This window comes from Bufo gargarizans, chromosome 10, assembly GCF_014858855.1.
Source record: "Bufo gargarizans isolate SCDJY-AF-19 chromosome 10, ASM1485885v1, whole genome shotgun sequence".
Lineage (NCBI taxonomy): Eukaryota > Metazoa > Chordata > Amphibia > Anura > Bufonidae > Bufo > Bufo gargarizans.
The window spans coordinates 117,392,407-117,410,800 of NC_058089.1; the positions used below are offsets into that span (position 1 = coordinate 117,392,407).

At 47.0% G+C, this 18,394-nt stretch overlaps 1 protein-coding gene across 1 annotated transcript in view; it reads left to right on the forward strand.

Annotated features, from left to right (window-relative positions):
• The window catches only part of TDRD12 (tudor domain containing 12), a 44,097-nt gene that overhangs the window by 17,996 nt on the left and 7,707 nt on the right, over window positions 1–18,394 (forward strand). The window contains 17 exon segments of the mRNA XM_044269320.1: window positions 4,654–4,892; window positions 4,975–5,011; window positions 6,986–7,116; window positions 7,705–7,735; window positions 8,130–8,192; window positions 8,476–8,533; window positions 9,402–9,503; window positions 10,434–10,622; window positions 12,424–12,580; window positions 12,656–12,783; window positions 13,902–14,090; window positions 14,268–14,396; window positions 16,102–16,219; window positions 16,364–16,503; window positions 16,621–16,841; window positions 17,042–17,141; window positions 17,491–17,675. Coding sequence (XP_044125255.1) covers window positions 4,654–4,892; window positions 4,975–5,011; window positions 6,986–7,116; window positions 7,705–7,735; window positions 8,130–8,192; window positions 8,476–8,533; window positions 9,402–9,503; window positions 10,434–10,622; window positions 12,424–12,580; window positions 12,656–12,783; window positions 13,902–14,090; window positions 14,268–14,396; window positions 16,102–16,219; window positions 16,364–16,503; window positions 16,621–16,841; window positions 17,042–17,141; window positions 17,491–17,675 — 2,217 coding nt within the window.

An 18,394-nucleotide genomic window follows, 5' to 3' on the forward strand; every position in this document is an offset into this window, starting at 1 on the left:
CTTCCGGAGGGTGATTTTGGACACCTCGGCTGCCAAAGTATTCTACCAGCCTTCAAGTCCTCCCAGGTCCAGGGGGCAGTGTCGCATCTGCTGCGCTCCCCGTGCCTCTCCATTCGGGAATACTTGCAGGTCCTGGGTCTTATGGTAGCCTCTTTCGAGGCCTTTCCATATGCCCAGTTTCACACTCGCCTGGCGCAACAGGAGATCCTTTACCTTTCAGCGGGTTCGGGCAGTTCTCCCTTGGTGGCTGTTCCCAAAGAACCTGAGGTCGGGGAGTTCCTTTCTCGCATTCTCCTGGACGATCGCCGCCACCGATGCCAGCATCCTGGGTTGGGGGGGCGTTTTCCAGTCTCGCACGGTTCAAGGAATTTGGCCGGCGGCAGAGTCTCGCCTTCCAATCAACTTTCTGGAATTGAGGGCGATTTTTTCCGCTCTCTCTCTCCTATTGGACCTCTCTCCTTGCGGGCCTCCCAGTGCGGGTTCAAACGGGCAATGCCGCGGCCGTGGCCTATATCGACCATCAGGACGGGACCCGCAGCCGGATGGTGATGCAGGAGGTGAAGTGAATTCTGACGTGGGCGGAGACTCACGTTCCGGTGTTGTCAGCAGTTTGCATTCCAGGAATGGACAACTGGACAGCGGACTTTCTAAGCCACAACACGGTGGATCCAAGCGAGTGGTCTCTGCATCCAGAAGGGTTCGAAGAAATCTGCCACAGATGGGACCGTCCGGGTTCAACAACAAGATCCCAGTGGTCCTGGCTCGCGCCCGTGATCCGGGGGCGTACGGATGGATGCGCAGGTGTCTCCGTGGCAGGACTTCAGCCTCCTCTGTTTTCCTCTCCTGCCAAAGGGTCTACGCCAGTTCGAGGCGGAAGGGACTCCGACCGTTCTCATCACCCCAGAGTGGCCTCGCCGCGCGTGGTTTTTCGGACGTGGCTCGGTTGCTGGCGGACGCCCCATGGCCTCTTCCCGACGGACAGGACTTACTGTCTCAGGGCCCGTTCTTCCGCCGGAATTTGCGGTCTCTTCGTTTACCGGCGTGACTGTTGAAACCGCCATCCTGATAAAGATGGGGTTCTCGGATTCAGTGGTTAGGACCATGATCAGTCCGGGGAAGTCTTCTTCCTCCCGGATTTACTATCGTACCTGGATGGCCTTCCTATCCTTTTTTGAGGGTTCGGGGTTCCCCCCCCTTCGGTTTTCCATCTTGATGGTACTGTCTTTTCTTCAGTCTGGGCTTGTGCAGGGACTGTCGCTTAGTTCCCTGTAAGGTCAGGTTTCGGCGCGGGCCGTCAGAGGTCCCTTGCTCTTAAGGGTCCGGTGGTGACCTTTCTTCGGGGGTGGCGCATTCGGTTCCCCGTATGTTCCCCCTTTGTCTCCTTGGGATCTCAATTTGGTTCTGCGCGCTCTGCAGTCGGCTCCCTTCGAGCCTTTGAGGAGGGTCTCTCTGACTGTTCTCATCTGGACTTCCTTGTGACCATAGCTTCTGATACAGCTACATAGCGTAGTGATTAAAGTTCTGGGCTATTATGCAGTGGCTGTGAGTTCACGTCCCATCACGAGCTTTTAGGTCAGACTGGTGTCGAAGCTGGCCGCTCTTTCCTGTCAGGAGCCTTAATGGTTTTCCTCCAGGATTAAGTTGTGCTCCGTCCAGTCCCCTTCTTTTTGCCCAGGGTGGTCTCTCCCTTCCGCCTTGATGAGGATCTTGTCCTGCCTTCCTTTTGTCCTTCTCCGGCTAACCCCAAGGAATGCACTCTGCATTCCCTGGATGTTGTACGGGTCCTGGAGGTGTGTCTCGCGGCTACTGCTTCCGTCCGCCGTTCTTGGCGCTCTGGATCTGCTTGGCTATTTCCGCGGCTTGTCACGCTTGTGGTGGAGTTCCCCCGGCTAGAATTGCCGCTCACTCCATTGGGGCGGAGGGGGCTTCCTGGGCAAGACGCAGTCGTGCCTCTGCGTCTCAGCTGTGTACGGCGGCCACCTGGTCGTCCTTGCATACCTTTGCAAATTTTTGTCAGTTGCATTCACTGGCTTCGGCTGATGCGGCTTTGGCCGCAGGGTTTTGCAGGCTGTGGTTCCTGTTTGACCGTTGGGGCGTTCCTCCTGGCGGTGCTGATATTTTTTCCCACCCCATGGACTGCTTTTGGACGTCCCATGGTCTGTGTCCCCCAATGGAAAAAAGCACGAGAAAAGGAGATTTTTGTGAAACTCACCTGTAAAATCTTTTTCTCGTCTTTTCCATTGGGGGACACAGCTCCCACCCATTATTCCTGTTGCAGGAGGGGTCTTTAGTTCAGTTTTTCTGTTTCTGGTTGGACCTTATGGCTTGGTCCGATGGTTTCCATGATTTTTTCTTGCTCCTTCTCCTACTGCTTGTGCAACGCCTGAGTTCCTCCTGGTGGAGTCTGGGGGTATAGCCCGAGGAGGAGGAGCTCTTTCATTTGCATAGTGTCCCTCCTACTAATACCTCTAAGCTATACCCATGGTCTGTGTCCCCCAATGGAAAAGACGAGAAAAAGATTTTACAGGTGAGTTTCACAAAAATCTCCTTTTGGCCGTCGATAGAAATATCAGGCAGGTCTCTGGCCTTTCGCAGAATAGCGTCACGATCCCTGTAATGGAGCACCTTCATGAGAACCAGTCGTGGTGGCGTCCCTGGTGGTAGAGGCCTGGTGGGGACTCTGTGCGCACGTTCAATGGCAAATAGAGGGGTCAAGACACCTCCTGTAAACTGTTGTTTGAGCCAGTTTTCGAAAAAAACTCAGTGGGGTTAGCGCCTTCCACTTTCTCAGGCACTCCAACTAGCCGCACATTATTTCGTCTCCGATGATTTTCCAGATCGTCTTGTTTACCAGAGATTACATCAATTCTGCGGGAGTGATCTACAAAGTCTCTTTTAAGAGGGTGTACAGCATCTTCCATGTCTCCCATACGATCCTCTAGAGACGTTGTACGGTCTGCCAGTTGTCGCAGATCATGCCTGACAATAGATATATCTTCCTTTATGGCTCCCATCTGCATGGATATAGTATTAAGCGACTTGCCCCACTTAGAAATGGCCTGGAGAACGTCCTTGATAGTTGGCTCCTCCATATCTGAGCCAGGGACATCTGGGTCCTCAGCCCCATCTTGATCCTGTATAGCGGCAAATCTATTAGGGTGCCTTTTCAGACCCACCACCTCTTCGGCCTCCTCTCCGTCGGAATCCCTTCCCCCATCCATCAGGGCTCACAGGTGGCATGTCTCACACTGGGGAGTACCGGGGTGTGCGCATATTGACTCAGCCTCTCGGCCGCCTCATGTTGTAGGTCACTCACGCGGTCCCGGCGCTTCGGCATGGCGGCCCCGGCGCCATCTTGCAAACTTTTTTCGGCTACTCTCCCGTCTCTCCTGGACATGGCAGCGGGACACAGGTGCGGGCAAGTAGCGGAGAGGTCTCTGGACCTGTAGGTGTGAGTTAGTCCACAATATGTCCCTATTCAGGCTGTTTGTGTCAGATAAATGGCTGAGGCAGTGCAGGAGCTCCACAGCTCACGTCCGCTCACATGCCCCCCCTTTCCCAATTTTACATATAAAATATATAAACCATAAATAAACATATTACATATCGCCACACCCAAAAAAGAGCGAACTATTAAAATATAAAAAAAATCTCCTATGCGGTGAACATAAAAAATAAATAAAAAAACGCGCAATTCGCCATTTTTTTGGTCACCTTGTCCCCCCCCAAAATAGGATCGGACTGTTGGATTATGGGCCGGACGTTCCATAAAATGCGGAATACACGCAGCATTTTTGGTGTTTTATTTTTAATGGTATCGAAATCGAATCAAAATTTTGGTATCGCAACAACCCTATTCCCTTTAAATTTACAGAAATGCAAATATCAAAATGAGGGAATTAAAAGGGTTGTCCCCATTTTCACCCCTCGGGCCCCCTGAGATGAGCATCGGAGTATTTTATGCTCCGATGCTCTCCCTTGGATCGCGCGGGGAAAGGGCTTTTTTGTTTTATATTTCTTACACTGCTCCCGGTGACGTCACCGGCTCTGATGGGTAAGGCTAGTTTCACACTTGCGGCAGGACGGATCCGACATGCTGTTCACCATGTCGGATCCGTCCTGCGGCTATTTCGCCGTGCCCGCGGACCGCCGCTCCGTCCCCATTGACTATAATGGGGACGGGGGCGGAGCTCCGGCGCAGCACGGCGGTGCACGGAGAAAGCCGCCGGACTAAAAAGCCTGACATGCAGTAATTTTAGTCCGGTGGCCTTTCTCCGTGCACCGCCGTGCTGCGCCGGAGCTCCGCCCCCGTCCCCATTATAGTCAATGGGGACGGAGCGGCGGTCCGCGGGCACGGCGAAATAGCCGCAGGACGGATCCGACATGGTGAACAGCATGTCGGATCCGTCCTGCCGCAAGTGTGAAAGTACCCTAAGCTTTAGTGCTGCCCTAGCCATTTTATTTATATATACCCGCCCATTAGTGTCGGTGACGTCACCGTGCTCACTGCTAGGTGTAAGCCTCCCCCTAGCTTTCCCCATGGAGAGCCCAGTACGTCACCAAATCTCCAGAAAATGCCTGCGCGTTTCTATCTATTCTAATCACCATCTAGCTGTCTGTCTGTCTAACATTCAGGACTGATTTTTTTTGCAGGGAGGCAGCCATTCAATCCAGCAGTGATGCTGGGTCTTTACAGAGTGAAAAAGAAAAGTCATCAAACCCTTTGAGCAAATATCAAATGTCTGTATGTGAGAATGGACGCGCAGTGTCTCCTCCACAAGACCAGCCACAAACTTTGTCAAACTGTGCCAAATTTAAGGTTGTGACCAGTCCTAACCCCTTCCTCCATCCCGTCCAGAACCAGGCAGAACCAGCGCACAGGCCTCATACAGGTGCAGACGAGCTCCTCCATCAGGTCCTGTTATTTGCAGTCGGGATTTATCACTAGTAATTGTTGTTGCTTTGTTTCAGCAGAAGCTCCAATGGCTCCTACATTTGCTGGGACGATCAGGTATGGCTCTTTGCATTGTCTTTTCTTTGGCAGGGCCTGTAATTTGTAGTCTGCTTCTATAGCCTGGTCTATATGCATATGGAGTAGGTTCTTCCGCACTTATATCCGGAGAGCAGGAGGGAATTAATCATCCCACTTCTTGTATTTCAGGAAATTTGCGCAAACACATGTATTATACCAACAGAGCCAAATACCACAGTCCATCACACAATACACCCGCCAGCAGCACAAAATACATCTCCAAAAATTTCCACTGGCCGGCCGTGAGGGGGGCCCAGGCAAGCCCCCCGGGCATCGGCCCACTGGGAAATTTCCCTGTAAGGTCTATGACTAATCGCCCCTGCATCTGTGCATTGAGCTTGTATTAGAGCTGCAGTTTTCATAGTAAAATAAAGTACCAATAGTGTAAAAGCTGTACTACACAGTCTGATTTTCCGGCCAGTTATCGTGGACACGCGCGCATAAGAGCGCACATTCCTCATAGCGGTGATCGTAATAGTCCTACCCGAAAACCGCCTGTGTAATACAGTCTTAATTATAAACCTCCAAATCACATCATCAGCCGCTAGATTTCTTAATAACTTTACAAACAGCATCTGTGCAGAACATAAGCATAGAGATTCATTAGCAAACATGGATCCGTTCAATGCAATATGTCATTCAAGAAGTCATACTATGGCTGCTGCAGAGGAAATGTGTGGCTGGGAGAGTTCTCTCCCTGGGACTAGAGAAGCTGGACCTGTGTCGGTCCTCTGGATGCTCTCCCCTCCCCCCAAGTTTCTTTTGTGATATCGGGTTGGTCTGGCTGAGTAAGAATTGTGAGGAACTTCCATTTCATGCCCTTAACTACTCAGTGCATACGGCCAGACGCATTAAATAAATATCGGACAAAACCTGAAGATTCTCCCCAGCGGAGGTGACCTTTAAGTGGCCCTGGAACCAAATACCACAGTGCTGCACAAAATACCGCCCCTGCAGAACCGGATACCACAGTGCAGCACAAAATACCGCCCCTGCAGAACCAGATACCACGGTGCAGAACAAAATACGGCCTCTGCAGAAACCGATACCACAGTGCAGCACAAAATACCGCCCCTGCAGAACCAGATACCACAGTGCAGCACAAAATTACGCCCCTGCAGAACCAGATACTACAGTGCAGCACAAAATACTGCCCCTGCAGAACCAAATACCACAGTGCAGCACAAAATACCGCCCCTGCAGAACCAGATACCACAGTGCAGCACAAAATTACGCCCCTGCAGAACCAGATACTACAGTGCAGCACAAAATACCGCCCCTGCAGAACCAAATACCACAGTGCAGCACAAAATACCGCCCCTGCAGAACCAGATACCACAGTGCAGCACAAAATACCGCCCCTGCAGAACCAGATACCACAGTGCAGCACAAAATTACTCCCCTGCAGAACCAGATACTACAGTGCAGCACAAAATACTGCCCCTGCAGAACCAAATACCACAGTGCAGCACAAAATACCGCCCCTGCAGAACCAGATACTACAGTGCAGCACAAAATACTGCCCCTGCAGAACCAGATACTACAGTGCAGCACAATATACCACTCTCACTACAGTTTTGGATTTTATCTGCTCCATCTCTTTGTTTTTGGGGAGGTAAAATGCTGCCAGTCTGGCAAAGACTTCCTCCTTTCTTCCCGTTCTGGACACGCTGAGAATGCATGTGGATGAAGGGGACTTGAGAGAGAACATTCAGCCAACAGTTATCTAATGTGTATGGACAGCCTTAGTTTCTTCTGCCCCATTTCTGATATGGACAATATGTGCAGTTGCATTGATATTAGGGCGTTACTGTAAAAGCAACTACAAATGTAATATGAAAGGTGTAGCTCCTTTAGGGATCTCCGTTCCAAGTCCTTCCATACTTATAATGATGTCATCGTGGATTTTGCTAGAAAATGACTAATAGTATGTGCATATTTCATTGTAAACAGGGAAGAAAAGCCAAATCAGACACTAGAAGAGATGTCACAAACAGAATGTGATACCGAAGTGCAATCTAACCCTGCCCCGTTTATGTGGCCTGCATATTCCAAAAGAGATGCAAGACGTCGGCTGTCTACCGGTAAGTCTCCCACTTGTCTGTATCTGATAACCTGCAGGATTGTGAATACATCTACAGATTTAAACTTGCATTTTTTGCAGTAGTTTTTTCCCTCTGCAGCAGAGCATTGGCATGCATCAGGTTTTCAGTCCAGCGACTCTGTAAATATGCTGATTGACACGTGACGACACTTTGGCACCAGTTTCACTCCTATTGAAGTGTGTAGGCCCATCCATAAATTTGCCATGATCAAAGTTTTTTTTTATTTGGGACTTTGATAGCATATTGCTAGGATATGCCATCAAAGTAGATAGATGTGAGTCCCACCTCTGAGACGTGCACCTTCTCTAAAACTGACCCTTGAAAGTGAGTGAGAGCACACCATCCATGCGGGAATCCCGTTCTAGAGATAGGTGCTAGCATTGGTGGCCTATCCTAGCGATAGGTCACCAATGTATCAGATGAGACAACCCCTTTAAGACATTTTAATAAAAAACTTTTTTTAAATAACGTAAATGTGAACTAAGCTGTAAACCTCCTGTCTATAAACTGTATAATGGTGTCCAATGTTGTGCTATGTACTGACAAATTATCTTTTCTTTTGTTTAGAGATCACTGAGAAATCCTTGACAAAAGTTGGGTAGGTTTACATTTCATGATGTAGTAATTGCAGCTTTATTTGTTCATCTTCAGAACGTAAGCTGGCCATACACATTAAAAGTGTTATCCGAGACTATGAAATGCCCCCCATATGCCCGGGCCCCTCACAATGAATATACTTACCCGGCTCCCCGCGCCGCTCCTGGTCTCCGCACCGCCGCTGCTCCTTCTCATCGTGCGCGCATGAAAACATTCGGGGTTTAGGGGGAGCAGCCAATGGCAGGCGGGGATGGGGATTAGCCTCCCTAGGTCACCTGCAATGTTAGGGAGGCACCGTCTGCCCATGGGAGGTTCAGGAGGGATAGCAGTCGGTTTACAGCCATCTAACCACTGGAAACAATAAATTAATCATTTAGAATTTTCTATATCCTTAGCTCAGTTGGTGAGAATGAGCCTATACTAAGAAAAGAAGTTGACAAGAAGAAAGACTTGGTGAGGTAATTATACTTTATGGACATATCCTAATCTGTCAGATTGTCATTTACACCTCGGGGGTCAGTAGCTTCTCAATGCTCCAGTCCAGTGGTCTGCACGTCACTTTCCTGAATGAAAGGGTGTATAACAGGTCAGTTAGTAATATATAAAACACACTCGGTTTTTCAAATTCTTCCTTTTGATCAGACACGGACATTCTGCTTTCCATTGTACTGAAGTGTGTCCTGCTTATTCACCTGCTATACTAAGGTGGGAGAGCCATTCACAGCTCACTTTATATTCCAGACTTCTCCAGTTTTTAAGTCCTACACCTCGAGAGTTACTGGAAATGGAACCTGCGAAGGTAAGCTTGTCTGTCCTATGTGTCAGTAGCAGAAGGCTTATTCGTGTCATGTTAAATCACAACAGACTGCAAGGTACAGAAAGCAGAATAAAATGTATGTCCAGTGGGTCGACAGGTTCTGTTGGGCATGAACCAGAAGGGTGCGCCTATGTATGCACATATGTACAAAGCTGGGGAATCAGAGTAGTGATAGTCCTTATTAGTCCCTGCCTACACAGCCCTGAGCAGGGTGCCACTGCCCTACAGAGACGTTTCCGGCATTCGTCCATGCTATTGTCCCAGCCGCTGGGGGTCGTACCCTCACCGATCAGGTACTGATCACCTATTCTAAGGAATCTGTCCAGCAGTGCATTCTGTCTCCTCTTCTTATGTAGGTGGCAGTTTTTACTGTGTTTTTGGTTGATTTTCCCATTTTGCTTTTCTAAGACCTGCCTTCTCCATCATGCCCCTTGTAAGGTCATCCGTCGGTTTCTGTTAGAGGCCCTGTCACCCCTCCTGACATGCGGGTTTGATACACGGCAAGGCCTAATCCACATGGCAGTTTTTTTTTCATCCACGTGGTGTGCTGACTGCACCCATGATGCCGTGTGGCCGGGAGCGCCATTGTGCAGGATAAACTTGGGGGGAATGCAGCGCCAAACCAGTTTTGCAGCCCTTGAATCTCAGGGTGGTTGGGGGTCCCAGCGGTCAGAAATTGATATTAATTAAAAAAACAAGTGCGCTTACCAAGTGACAGACTGGTGCGGAAGGAGGGAGGGCTTAGTCTGCAGATCTTCTCTATGTACAGTACATGTGAATTTAATCATTTTTACTTTTTAACCATTTTGCTGTTTCATTCTCGACACTAACAACTTGCCTTTCCTTGCAGCCGCTGAAAATAACAAATCCAGAGAGCGCCATATTTGTGAGCAAATGTCTAGTGCCATGTTACACCCTGGAGGAGATGTCCCTGTGTACCCATATTAAAAAGGTATTGTAGAAAGATAACTGATAATAATAATAATAAAAATTATCTGATTTAAAAAAAAGGTATTGTAACGGAGCCGCTGGTCTGAGGCTGAATTCAGGATTCTGCTCGTAGATTTGAGTGGAAGATTGGACTCTGGTAATAGCAGGTCGTAGTCTAATAGAGTATGTAGCAGCACAGAGTGTTTCAGGAGACATGGGGAATGTGATGATGCAACCATTTTTGGGGGGCGGCTTATGAATTGGGCAGTGTCATCATGATTTAGGACAGCGATCTGTAACCTCCTCTGACGTAGGTTTCAGATTACTGATTTAAAGGGGTATTCCTGTTAGAAGTTTTCACTTCTACACAGGATAGGGAATAACTGTTCAATCGGGGAGGATCCCACTGGTCGGATACTGACTGATTTAATAGTTGTTCCCTATCCTGTGATCATAGGAAGGAGGGTTCTGTTCCCCAGACTGAACGGGGCTGCAGGTCGGGCATGTGCACTGCCACTCGATTCATCTCCATGGGGCTGCTGGAAATGGCGCTCTACTTTCTCCAGAAGACCCATAGAGAAGGAATGGAGCAACAAAAACACATGCTCGACCTGCCGCTGCATTCAGATGGAGGACCTGTGGGGGTCCCAGTAGTCACATCCCCATTGATCTAACAGTTATTCCCTATCCTGTGGATAGGGGATAACTTCTAACCAGAAAACCCCTTTAAGGAGAGGAATGGAGACAAGTAGAAGATCGCAAGACTACTGATCTTGAGGTAGACTGTCACCTGGTCCTGTCACAGGGCTGCCTGTGACACGAGGAGAGGGATACAGACGCGTGGGATGTTGTCAGGATACACTTCTATCTGTTAGATTTTAGAGGTTTCCATAGCTGTGAAGAACAGCATAATGTTTGTGACAGTTTTCGTTTTCTTGTGCTCGTGTTTCAGGGACTGCTCATGTGTGGCTACGATGGACCCAATCAGACCGAGTCCTACTGCTGGGCGCCTATAGCCGAGGGGTTTGATACAATCGTAATCTGTCCTGATGGATCCAATCCCATATATTATATCCCTCCTCTTCTGAGTTATCTGAACTGTGCGTCACTGCTGTACAAACTGCTGCCAGCTAAACACGGGGTGAGAACGTTTCCTGGATTTCTGTGCAGCCTTATATTTCATTTGTACTTTGACCTTTCTCGATCCATAACTCAAATTGTGCAGTTTATAAATCCTGTGATCTCTCCATGCAATGACTTGCTTATTCACAGCAGCTAGTCTGAACAAGTAGATCTGCAGTATAAAGCATGGAGGTTATATAGAGCAGCAGAAGCCTCTGGTGAGACATGTGAAATTCAACTTCCCGAGCTGGATGCATTGAACGTAGCTGAGCCCATAACTGAATTGCATCTGGTAAAACAAAATGCTCTCCGTCATTAAATTGGTTTCTCGTTCATGCTGGGGAACTCAGGCTGGACTTTGGGTATAGCTTCTGCCTCTAGAACAGTCATGCTCAACCTGCGGCCCTCCAGCTGTTGCAAAAGTACAACTCCCAGCATGCCCGAACAGCCTACAGCTATCAGCCTACAGCAGGGCATTGTGGGAGTTGTAGTTTTATAACAGCCGGAGGGCCGCAGGTTGAGCATGCCTGCTCTAGAAGAAGAGAGTAAAGTGACAAGTGCAATAGTCCTACTTTTATATCCCTGCTGCAGACATTGAGCTAAGTCAGTTTTAGCTTAGTGTCTATAGGAGGCAGACCTGCCTGGTTTTGTACAGCTGCATTATTTTTCCTTTTCATCTCTGGGAATATGGGGTAAATGATATTCATTGCTCATTACCCCGACCAGGGGCAGGTACACGGCTCTAACCCTCCTGCAGTCCACTTTTTCCTGTGAAGAATAGGTAGCACAGTTACCCCATACCTCTGTGCCTCATCTACTTTTATCTCCCTCCCCAATGGGACATGCACTGAAGGGGCAGCCTGACTGGAGATAGTGGCTGAAAACCATGGAGGAAAATTATCATACTACCCCCTCCCCAATTACTTGTTTTCAGTCCCTTTCGAGGCATCCCTTTTCTGGTGACCACATATAGTCCTCAGGTAGTGGGACCTTGTGTCCCGCTCCTAACGCTTGGGTGCTGGGGATGAGCGCTCTTGTGTAGAAGGCAAAGTGCTTCAGCTATGCTCTGGCAAGTGAGACGCTATACAGCGGTATCCAGGCTGCAATGCAGGTGGAGTCTACATGCAGCGTCCAGTCACATCAGAGCGTGCCCATCCCTCCGGACGCGCTCTAACTGCTGTACCGCCCTCTCTGTTACCTCGCTCCCACTGCAGTACTAAATTTCAGCGTGGCGCATCTCAACCCCTAAATCCCTATAGGTTTTCTGCACCAACACAGTCTGTCAGTGAACCGACTTATGCTCCCCCAACCCCCGCTAGGTTCCAAATGGAGTTGGCACATGCCTTGTCATTGGTGGTTTTGAATCTCACCATGGTGTCTGCAATCAGTGGTTTGTCACTGCAACCTCCTTAGACCTGAGACACTGCTCCATCCACTATGAGGAGTTTGTCCCTTATATTAATGGAGCGATGGTGAATGGCTTGCACTGCCCCATTCATAGTCAATGGGCTGTCAGCAGTGAGTACTGTACTCTCATATCACAGGCCTTCCCATTGAGATTAATGGAGTGGCAGTGTGTATTGGTCGAGCTGCCACTCCATTCATGTGGGGGCATGGGAAACCCATTCTCATGGTTTGTTGGGGGGGGGGGGGGGGGTGTCCCAGTGGTCGGGTTCCCACCGATCTAAATTATTTCCTATCCTGTGTCACTGTTTGCATTTTCTGCTGTAGGGTTGTGAGATCAGTGATTGGTAAATGATGAGAATTTGTGGATTATTAGATGCCAAGGGAGATTCTCACTTATCCTGCTTTATTCCTAGCCCCTCGCAGTGATTATCTGTCCTGGATGGAATAAAGCCCACCTTGTGTATAACCTGCTGCTGGACCTCAGTAAATACACGCGGCTCCTGAGCCCCATGCTGCTCTTGGTCGGGCTTAAAAATGAAGATCTTGAGAACATAAACTTCAGAAGGCAATGTGAGCTGGATGTCGTACATTAATTTTTTGGGGGGTGGTCCTGTGCTTTGGTTTAACCTCTGTTTATCTGGACAGGTGACGTTGTTGTCACTACCCCGCATAGTTTGCTGAGGTGTTTGGCACATCATGGTCGTCTCCTCCTTCGCCTGTGTAATCTGGTCTTTGATGAAGTGGACGTGCTGTTCTCCAAAGCGGGATCCGAGGTGAGCAGGGACCAGCATTTTGGTTTTGATTCACAAATGCTTGAAATTGATGTTTAGCAAGATTTGGCCCCTACATTTCCCATCATACATCTGGCTTGCTGCACTTGCTCTTCTCCAAGTCGTTTCTAAGGACAGCAAGTTATAGTTCTGTGATTTAAAGCTGCTGTCAGCTACCTTACACTGCAATGTCTCAGGGTACTCCAGTGTGATGCATCTTCAGACAGTCTCCCTTGCCTCCTGCTTGTGATAGGTTTTTCCCTCCAGGAAGCTGTGCAATGCTGCATCTCATAGGATACACTGGAGAGTCTGCAAACAGCACACACAGATAGTCAAGGGGTTTTACAACTGTGCAGCTAATCACTTTATGGGCCCACCAGTTATATGACCGCACTCCTAGTCTTTTAGGGCTGAAATGATACAGAAGAGCAAAGAGGGGGCAGTTTGGTGAGGTGTCTGAGAGCTGATAGTTGTTAAAGGTGTTATCCTGGAAATAATATTGATTAACTATTGATTAGCCTGCCGGACTTGGGCCCCCACCGATGTAATAATGATTACCTGTCCTGAGGGTAGGTCATCCTGATCATTTCCTGGATAACCCCTTTAATGTAATCCTGTAGTTTGTATGATGTCAGCCATACAGGATAGACTGTTAGGCCTGTCTACACAGGAGAGTAATCTCTAAACTGGGGGTGAATGCTGAAGTCACATTGGAGTTCAGGATCTACGGGATGAAATGGCTAGGATTGGCATTCTCTCCAGTCCTGTCCATTGCACCAGGGTGTTGGTTGTACATTATAGCTGACACTCGCTGTACTTTATACAGACACAGTGCGTGATCTGCCGACTGCATTGTATATGTGGTGCAGAAGAAGGGGTCAGTGGGATTGCTTTCGTAGGAAACTTTGGTTTGGTGGAAACTTGTCCCACTGATGATCGCGGAACTCCTATTGGGACCACTAGGTGGTTTCCTTTTCCCATTTCTGCACAGCCCACCTTGCATATCTGTGTCATTCATGGTCGTCCCCATTACCAGCTGATTGGTGGCTGCTCTCTATAGTTCCCCCTTGCTTGCTGCAGATATTTTCTGTATATTAATTTCTCATCATCTCTGTTTTCAGATTTCTGAAATACTTCAGATCTATAAGAAAATAGTGAGCGTAGAGAACAGGGACGGCACGCCTCAGCAAATTGTGGCTGTTGGAAGCAAATGGACCCATGACATGCAGCTTGTACTGCAATACATGGCAACTCCACGCATTGTGATCACCAAGATGGAGCAGGCAGCGGTCTTTGCCAATGTCCAGCAGGTATTCTCCCTTCCTGATGTCTTCTGTATGAAAGATGATGGTACAATTAAATGCTCAGCTTATGTGTTTTCTACGCATTACTGTCTGCTTTCTGTCTGTTCTGGAAACGGCACTTCCTACATCAGATCTCATACCGTTCCTCTGCGGTAGTGCAGTTACTTCCATCTTTTCACCTAGGTCATCCAGCTTTGCCTTGACTGTGACAAAATGTCAGTATTGACGCACTGTTTAGACTTCACACCAGTCAAGGTGCAGAAAATCCTCATTTTCACCAAAAATAATGAAGAAGCTGAATTAGTGCATAAGGTAAGTGTTGATCCTCTACATAAGGTCAGCTGTTCTACCCCATAAAATGCGATATGAACTTGTCATGGGAATTATAGAGGAATGATCCCAAAATTTGGTGGAATTAGAAGTTTAATTCAACCAATGGCCGGCTCTCAAGTAATTAATATAACGTTTATTCCCTATACATTTCATATGCAAACAGAATATATACAGAAAAATTATAAAAAATATAAAAGATACAATTCATATAGGAAAAAACATATAAAAATATAGTGATCTATTAGTATTTATAATTCATCATAGTCACGGTCCCGCTTACAGCTCCAATTGCGGAGCTCACGCAAACTTTGGAACTTAGACTCAATTCATATGCTGCGGTTAAGTATCTCTCTATATGTTATCTTCGTATGTGGCGTGCTACTAATACCGTTCCAGGTTAGTATTGAAAGTTTTTTTAATTTAATATCATCATCTATATTTGTTTCTACATTATCACATGATGTTTATTTTATTTTATTATATTTTTTATGTTATAAACATTATATAATATCTTATAACAAAGTATAAATGTATCACCATTATATATATATATATGAGAGCGCGGGTATATCGCAACATGTGTATTGTATAGTCCGGTTTATTTTAGTAATGACATCAGCTCTATATAAAGAGCAATTTGTCCCTCATGCCACATTATAGCTTTACCACTGAGGAAGAAACAGTTTAAGTTTCGAAACGCATCTGGTAAAAACGCACAAGAAGTAAGCTGCGGAATTTAAAAACCAGATCTTCATTGCCTGCCAGAAGAAGCATACGTGCCTTGCGAATTAGATACGCAACAGAATCTGGCGTCCCGAGGCCTATAACAAAGTGCCGGCACAAGCGCAGGGACGGACTGCAAGTCTCAGCGATCCCAGAGCAATAGAGATCAAGCAGTATATACGGACAAAGCCACGTATGTACCAACTTCTACATTGGCAGTAGCAGACCGTGTGATAAGGCGGGCACACCAAGGTACCGGTAAGAAGCGCAAGAACGCAATATACCCTGTTGAACTAATAAGTACACCCATACCAGTACTAACAGACAAGCGTACCATGGAAATATAAGGAGATCGAACTTTCAACACTAACCTGGAACGGTATTAGTAGCACGCCACATACGAACATAACATATAGAGAGATACTTAACCGCAGCATATGAATTGAGTCTAAGTTCCAAAGTTTGCGTGAGCTCCGCAAATGGAGCTGTAAGCGGGACCGTGACTATAATGAATTATAAATACTAATATATCACTATATTTTTATGGGGTTTTTTCTATATGAATTGTATCTTTTATATTTTTTATAATTTTCTGTATATATTCTGTTTGCACATGAAATGAACAGGGAATAAATGTTACATTAATTACTTGAGAGCCGGCCTTTGGTTGAATTACACATTGTCACGGCTGGTTGTAGCAGGCCGTGCTCTATTCTGGTGAGCTCTCCATGTATAATGTAGGAATTAGAAGTTTCTATTGTGGGCAGCAGGGATAAGGGACCGCCAGTCATTTCTGGCAGTGCACGTGTTGGGAAAACAATAGGATTGGGTGGATTTATCTCCAGCCCGTCCTATCCTTTTTCCGCCCATGGCAAAAATCCCATGACCAGTCGGTCTTCAGTGCAAGTTTAAGGCTGAGTATCTGTCATGTAAATTATGATGCTGTTGCTTCTCCTTGCAGGCCGTTCAGACCGCCTCACTGTACAGTTTATTGCTGCATAGTAGTCTTGTGCATAAGTTCAGTCATATCTTAGAGCAGTGGAAGAGGTCGTCAGGTCTCCGAACAGTCGTGGTCCTGGGTAAGCGGCTATATCTTTGGTTCATTTGAATGATGCGTTGTTTGTGTGTTGTGGATGCAATACAGATGCTGGAATGCGTCGGTATTTCAACTATCTGTAATTAGATCAAAGTCAGACCCTCCCTTTATTATGTTTCTGTTGCAGTGGTCACAGATGACTATGTTCCTCTCCTGGAGATCACAGACGCCACATGCGTCATTCATTACAGTTTTCCTGAAAATGTCGGCGTCTTAAATCTCCGCCTGTTTTCTTTGCTGGAGTATATTCAGTGCAGCATTGATAAGGTATTGGAAGTTTATATATTCTGCTCTGTTAGAGGTGATCCCTCTGCACCTTCTCCTCAGTGTATCTGTTGCTTGATCTTCTCATGATAATCTACACAATGCAATTTTCAAATCTAGATATCGATGCAGAAAGATGACCATTTGAGGGCCAAATCTGTTATTCTGATGACCGAGAAACACGCAAGCTTCGCAATTGATTTATTGAAGAGCATGAAGCAAGCACAGGCCGAAGTCCCGCCTGCACTCATCGCTCATGCTCAGGGATTGTTACAGAGCTGGGAAAACAAGAAGCGGGATCAGGAGCTCTGCCCTTACCTTAAATCCTTTGGCTATTGCAAGTAAGTGGCAGTGTTTTTATTCTTACATGTGTGTAGGCTGACCTAGAACCTAAAGTTTCACCTGACTCCAGGTTCTAGGTAACCCGTCTGTAATATAACAGTCCTAAAATACCGTCATACCAATGCAAATATGATGGGATATATTCCTGAGCCTATCCTTGTTTCTGTGTTGCATATATTTTCCCCTTTTCCTCACCCAGGCAAGATGATGGTATGTGTCCTCTTCGGCATCATATTAACCCCTCAGTGGACTTTCATTGTGGAGAAGCCACCATTCCAGAGAGTGACCAGTATATAACGGTAAGTTGCATCTGACCACAATAGCTATGATTTTTGCTTTACTATTTAAGATACAGCTATACTCCTGCAGTAATTGCTGGGGGTTGTTACCATCAGGGCATTACCACAATGGGAGGCAGTTGAGTGTTCATATCACAGCCTAAAATCCCAGCCCAGCCATTGGTCTAACAATCTAAACTCACCGCATCATAGTTCCCTATGATAAATTTTGAAGGGCGGTGTTCGGACCAGGATTTGCAGCTGTGTTATGGATGATAAAACGCACCCACCTTGTGGCCGTCTGAGCCTCACATGATCACAGTTAAGGGGCCATAACTTTTGCACTCCTGTTTTTGTTTTTTTTGCACAGGTCGTCCCTCTCTGTATTGTGGATGCAGCTCGATTCCGTGGTCGTGTAGTAACCAAAAACGATCCATACAATACACTTGCTGCAGAACTCAATGAATATTACAGGTCACCAAATAATAAAGAGCCAGTGCGCCAAGTGGAGTGCAAACATTTGTATGCCATAAGTGATGGCTCAGATTATTACAGGTACTTCACATATTCTGCTGCTAATTCTATAAACCAGCATAGATTCAGATTTCTTAATCCAAGACTTAACTACAAATGCAGCCTGTAGGCCCCCGTACGTGGCTGTGTCTGACAACTATTTCTCACTTTTTATTCACACTTTGGGGGCTGGTCACATTTCTGTGGGATGATAATTGCTAATATATCCACATCTGCCACTCAACCTGGACTGTTGCATTGTGGTCGGTATACATCTAATGTATATGACCCTCTTAAAGGCGTTCTCTGGGCTTTTAATATTGATGATCCATCCTCAGGACAGGTCATCAATATCAGATTGGCGGGTGTCCGACACCCGGCACCCCAGCCTATCAGCTGTATGAACAGAAGGCACGCTCTATGTGCTTGTGCGGTCTCCTGTCTCTCATCCTGCTCGCCGCTGCTATGTTGACAGTGAGCGGGAAGAGAGACAGGAGACGGCACACACTCTGTTTTTCATACAGCTGATCGGTGGGGGTGTCGGATCCCTGACGATATCTGATATTGATGACCTATCCTCAGGATAGGTCATCAATATTAAAAGCCTGGAAAACCCCTTTAATGGTGGTGACAGTACAGATTTCTGCAATCTGAGGAACCATCATTTTTCAGGAGGCAAAGGTCAGAAAGAAAGGAAACCTAAAAAGCATACCATGTAGTGTTGTGCAACCATTGTAGTCCTGGCACCCTGGCATTAAAGG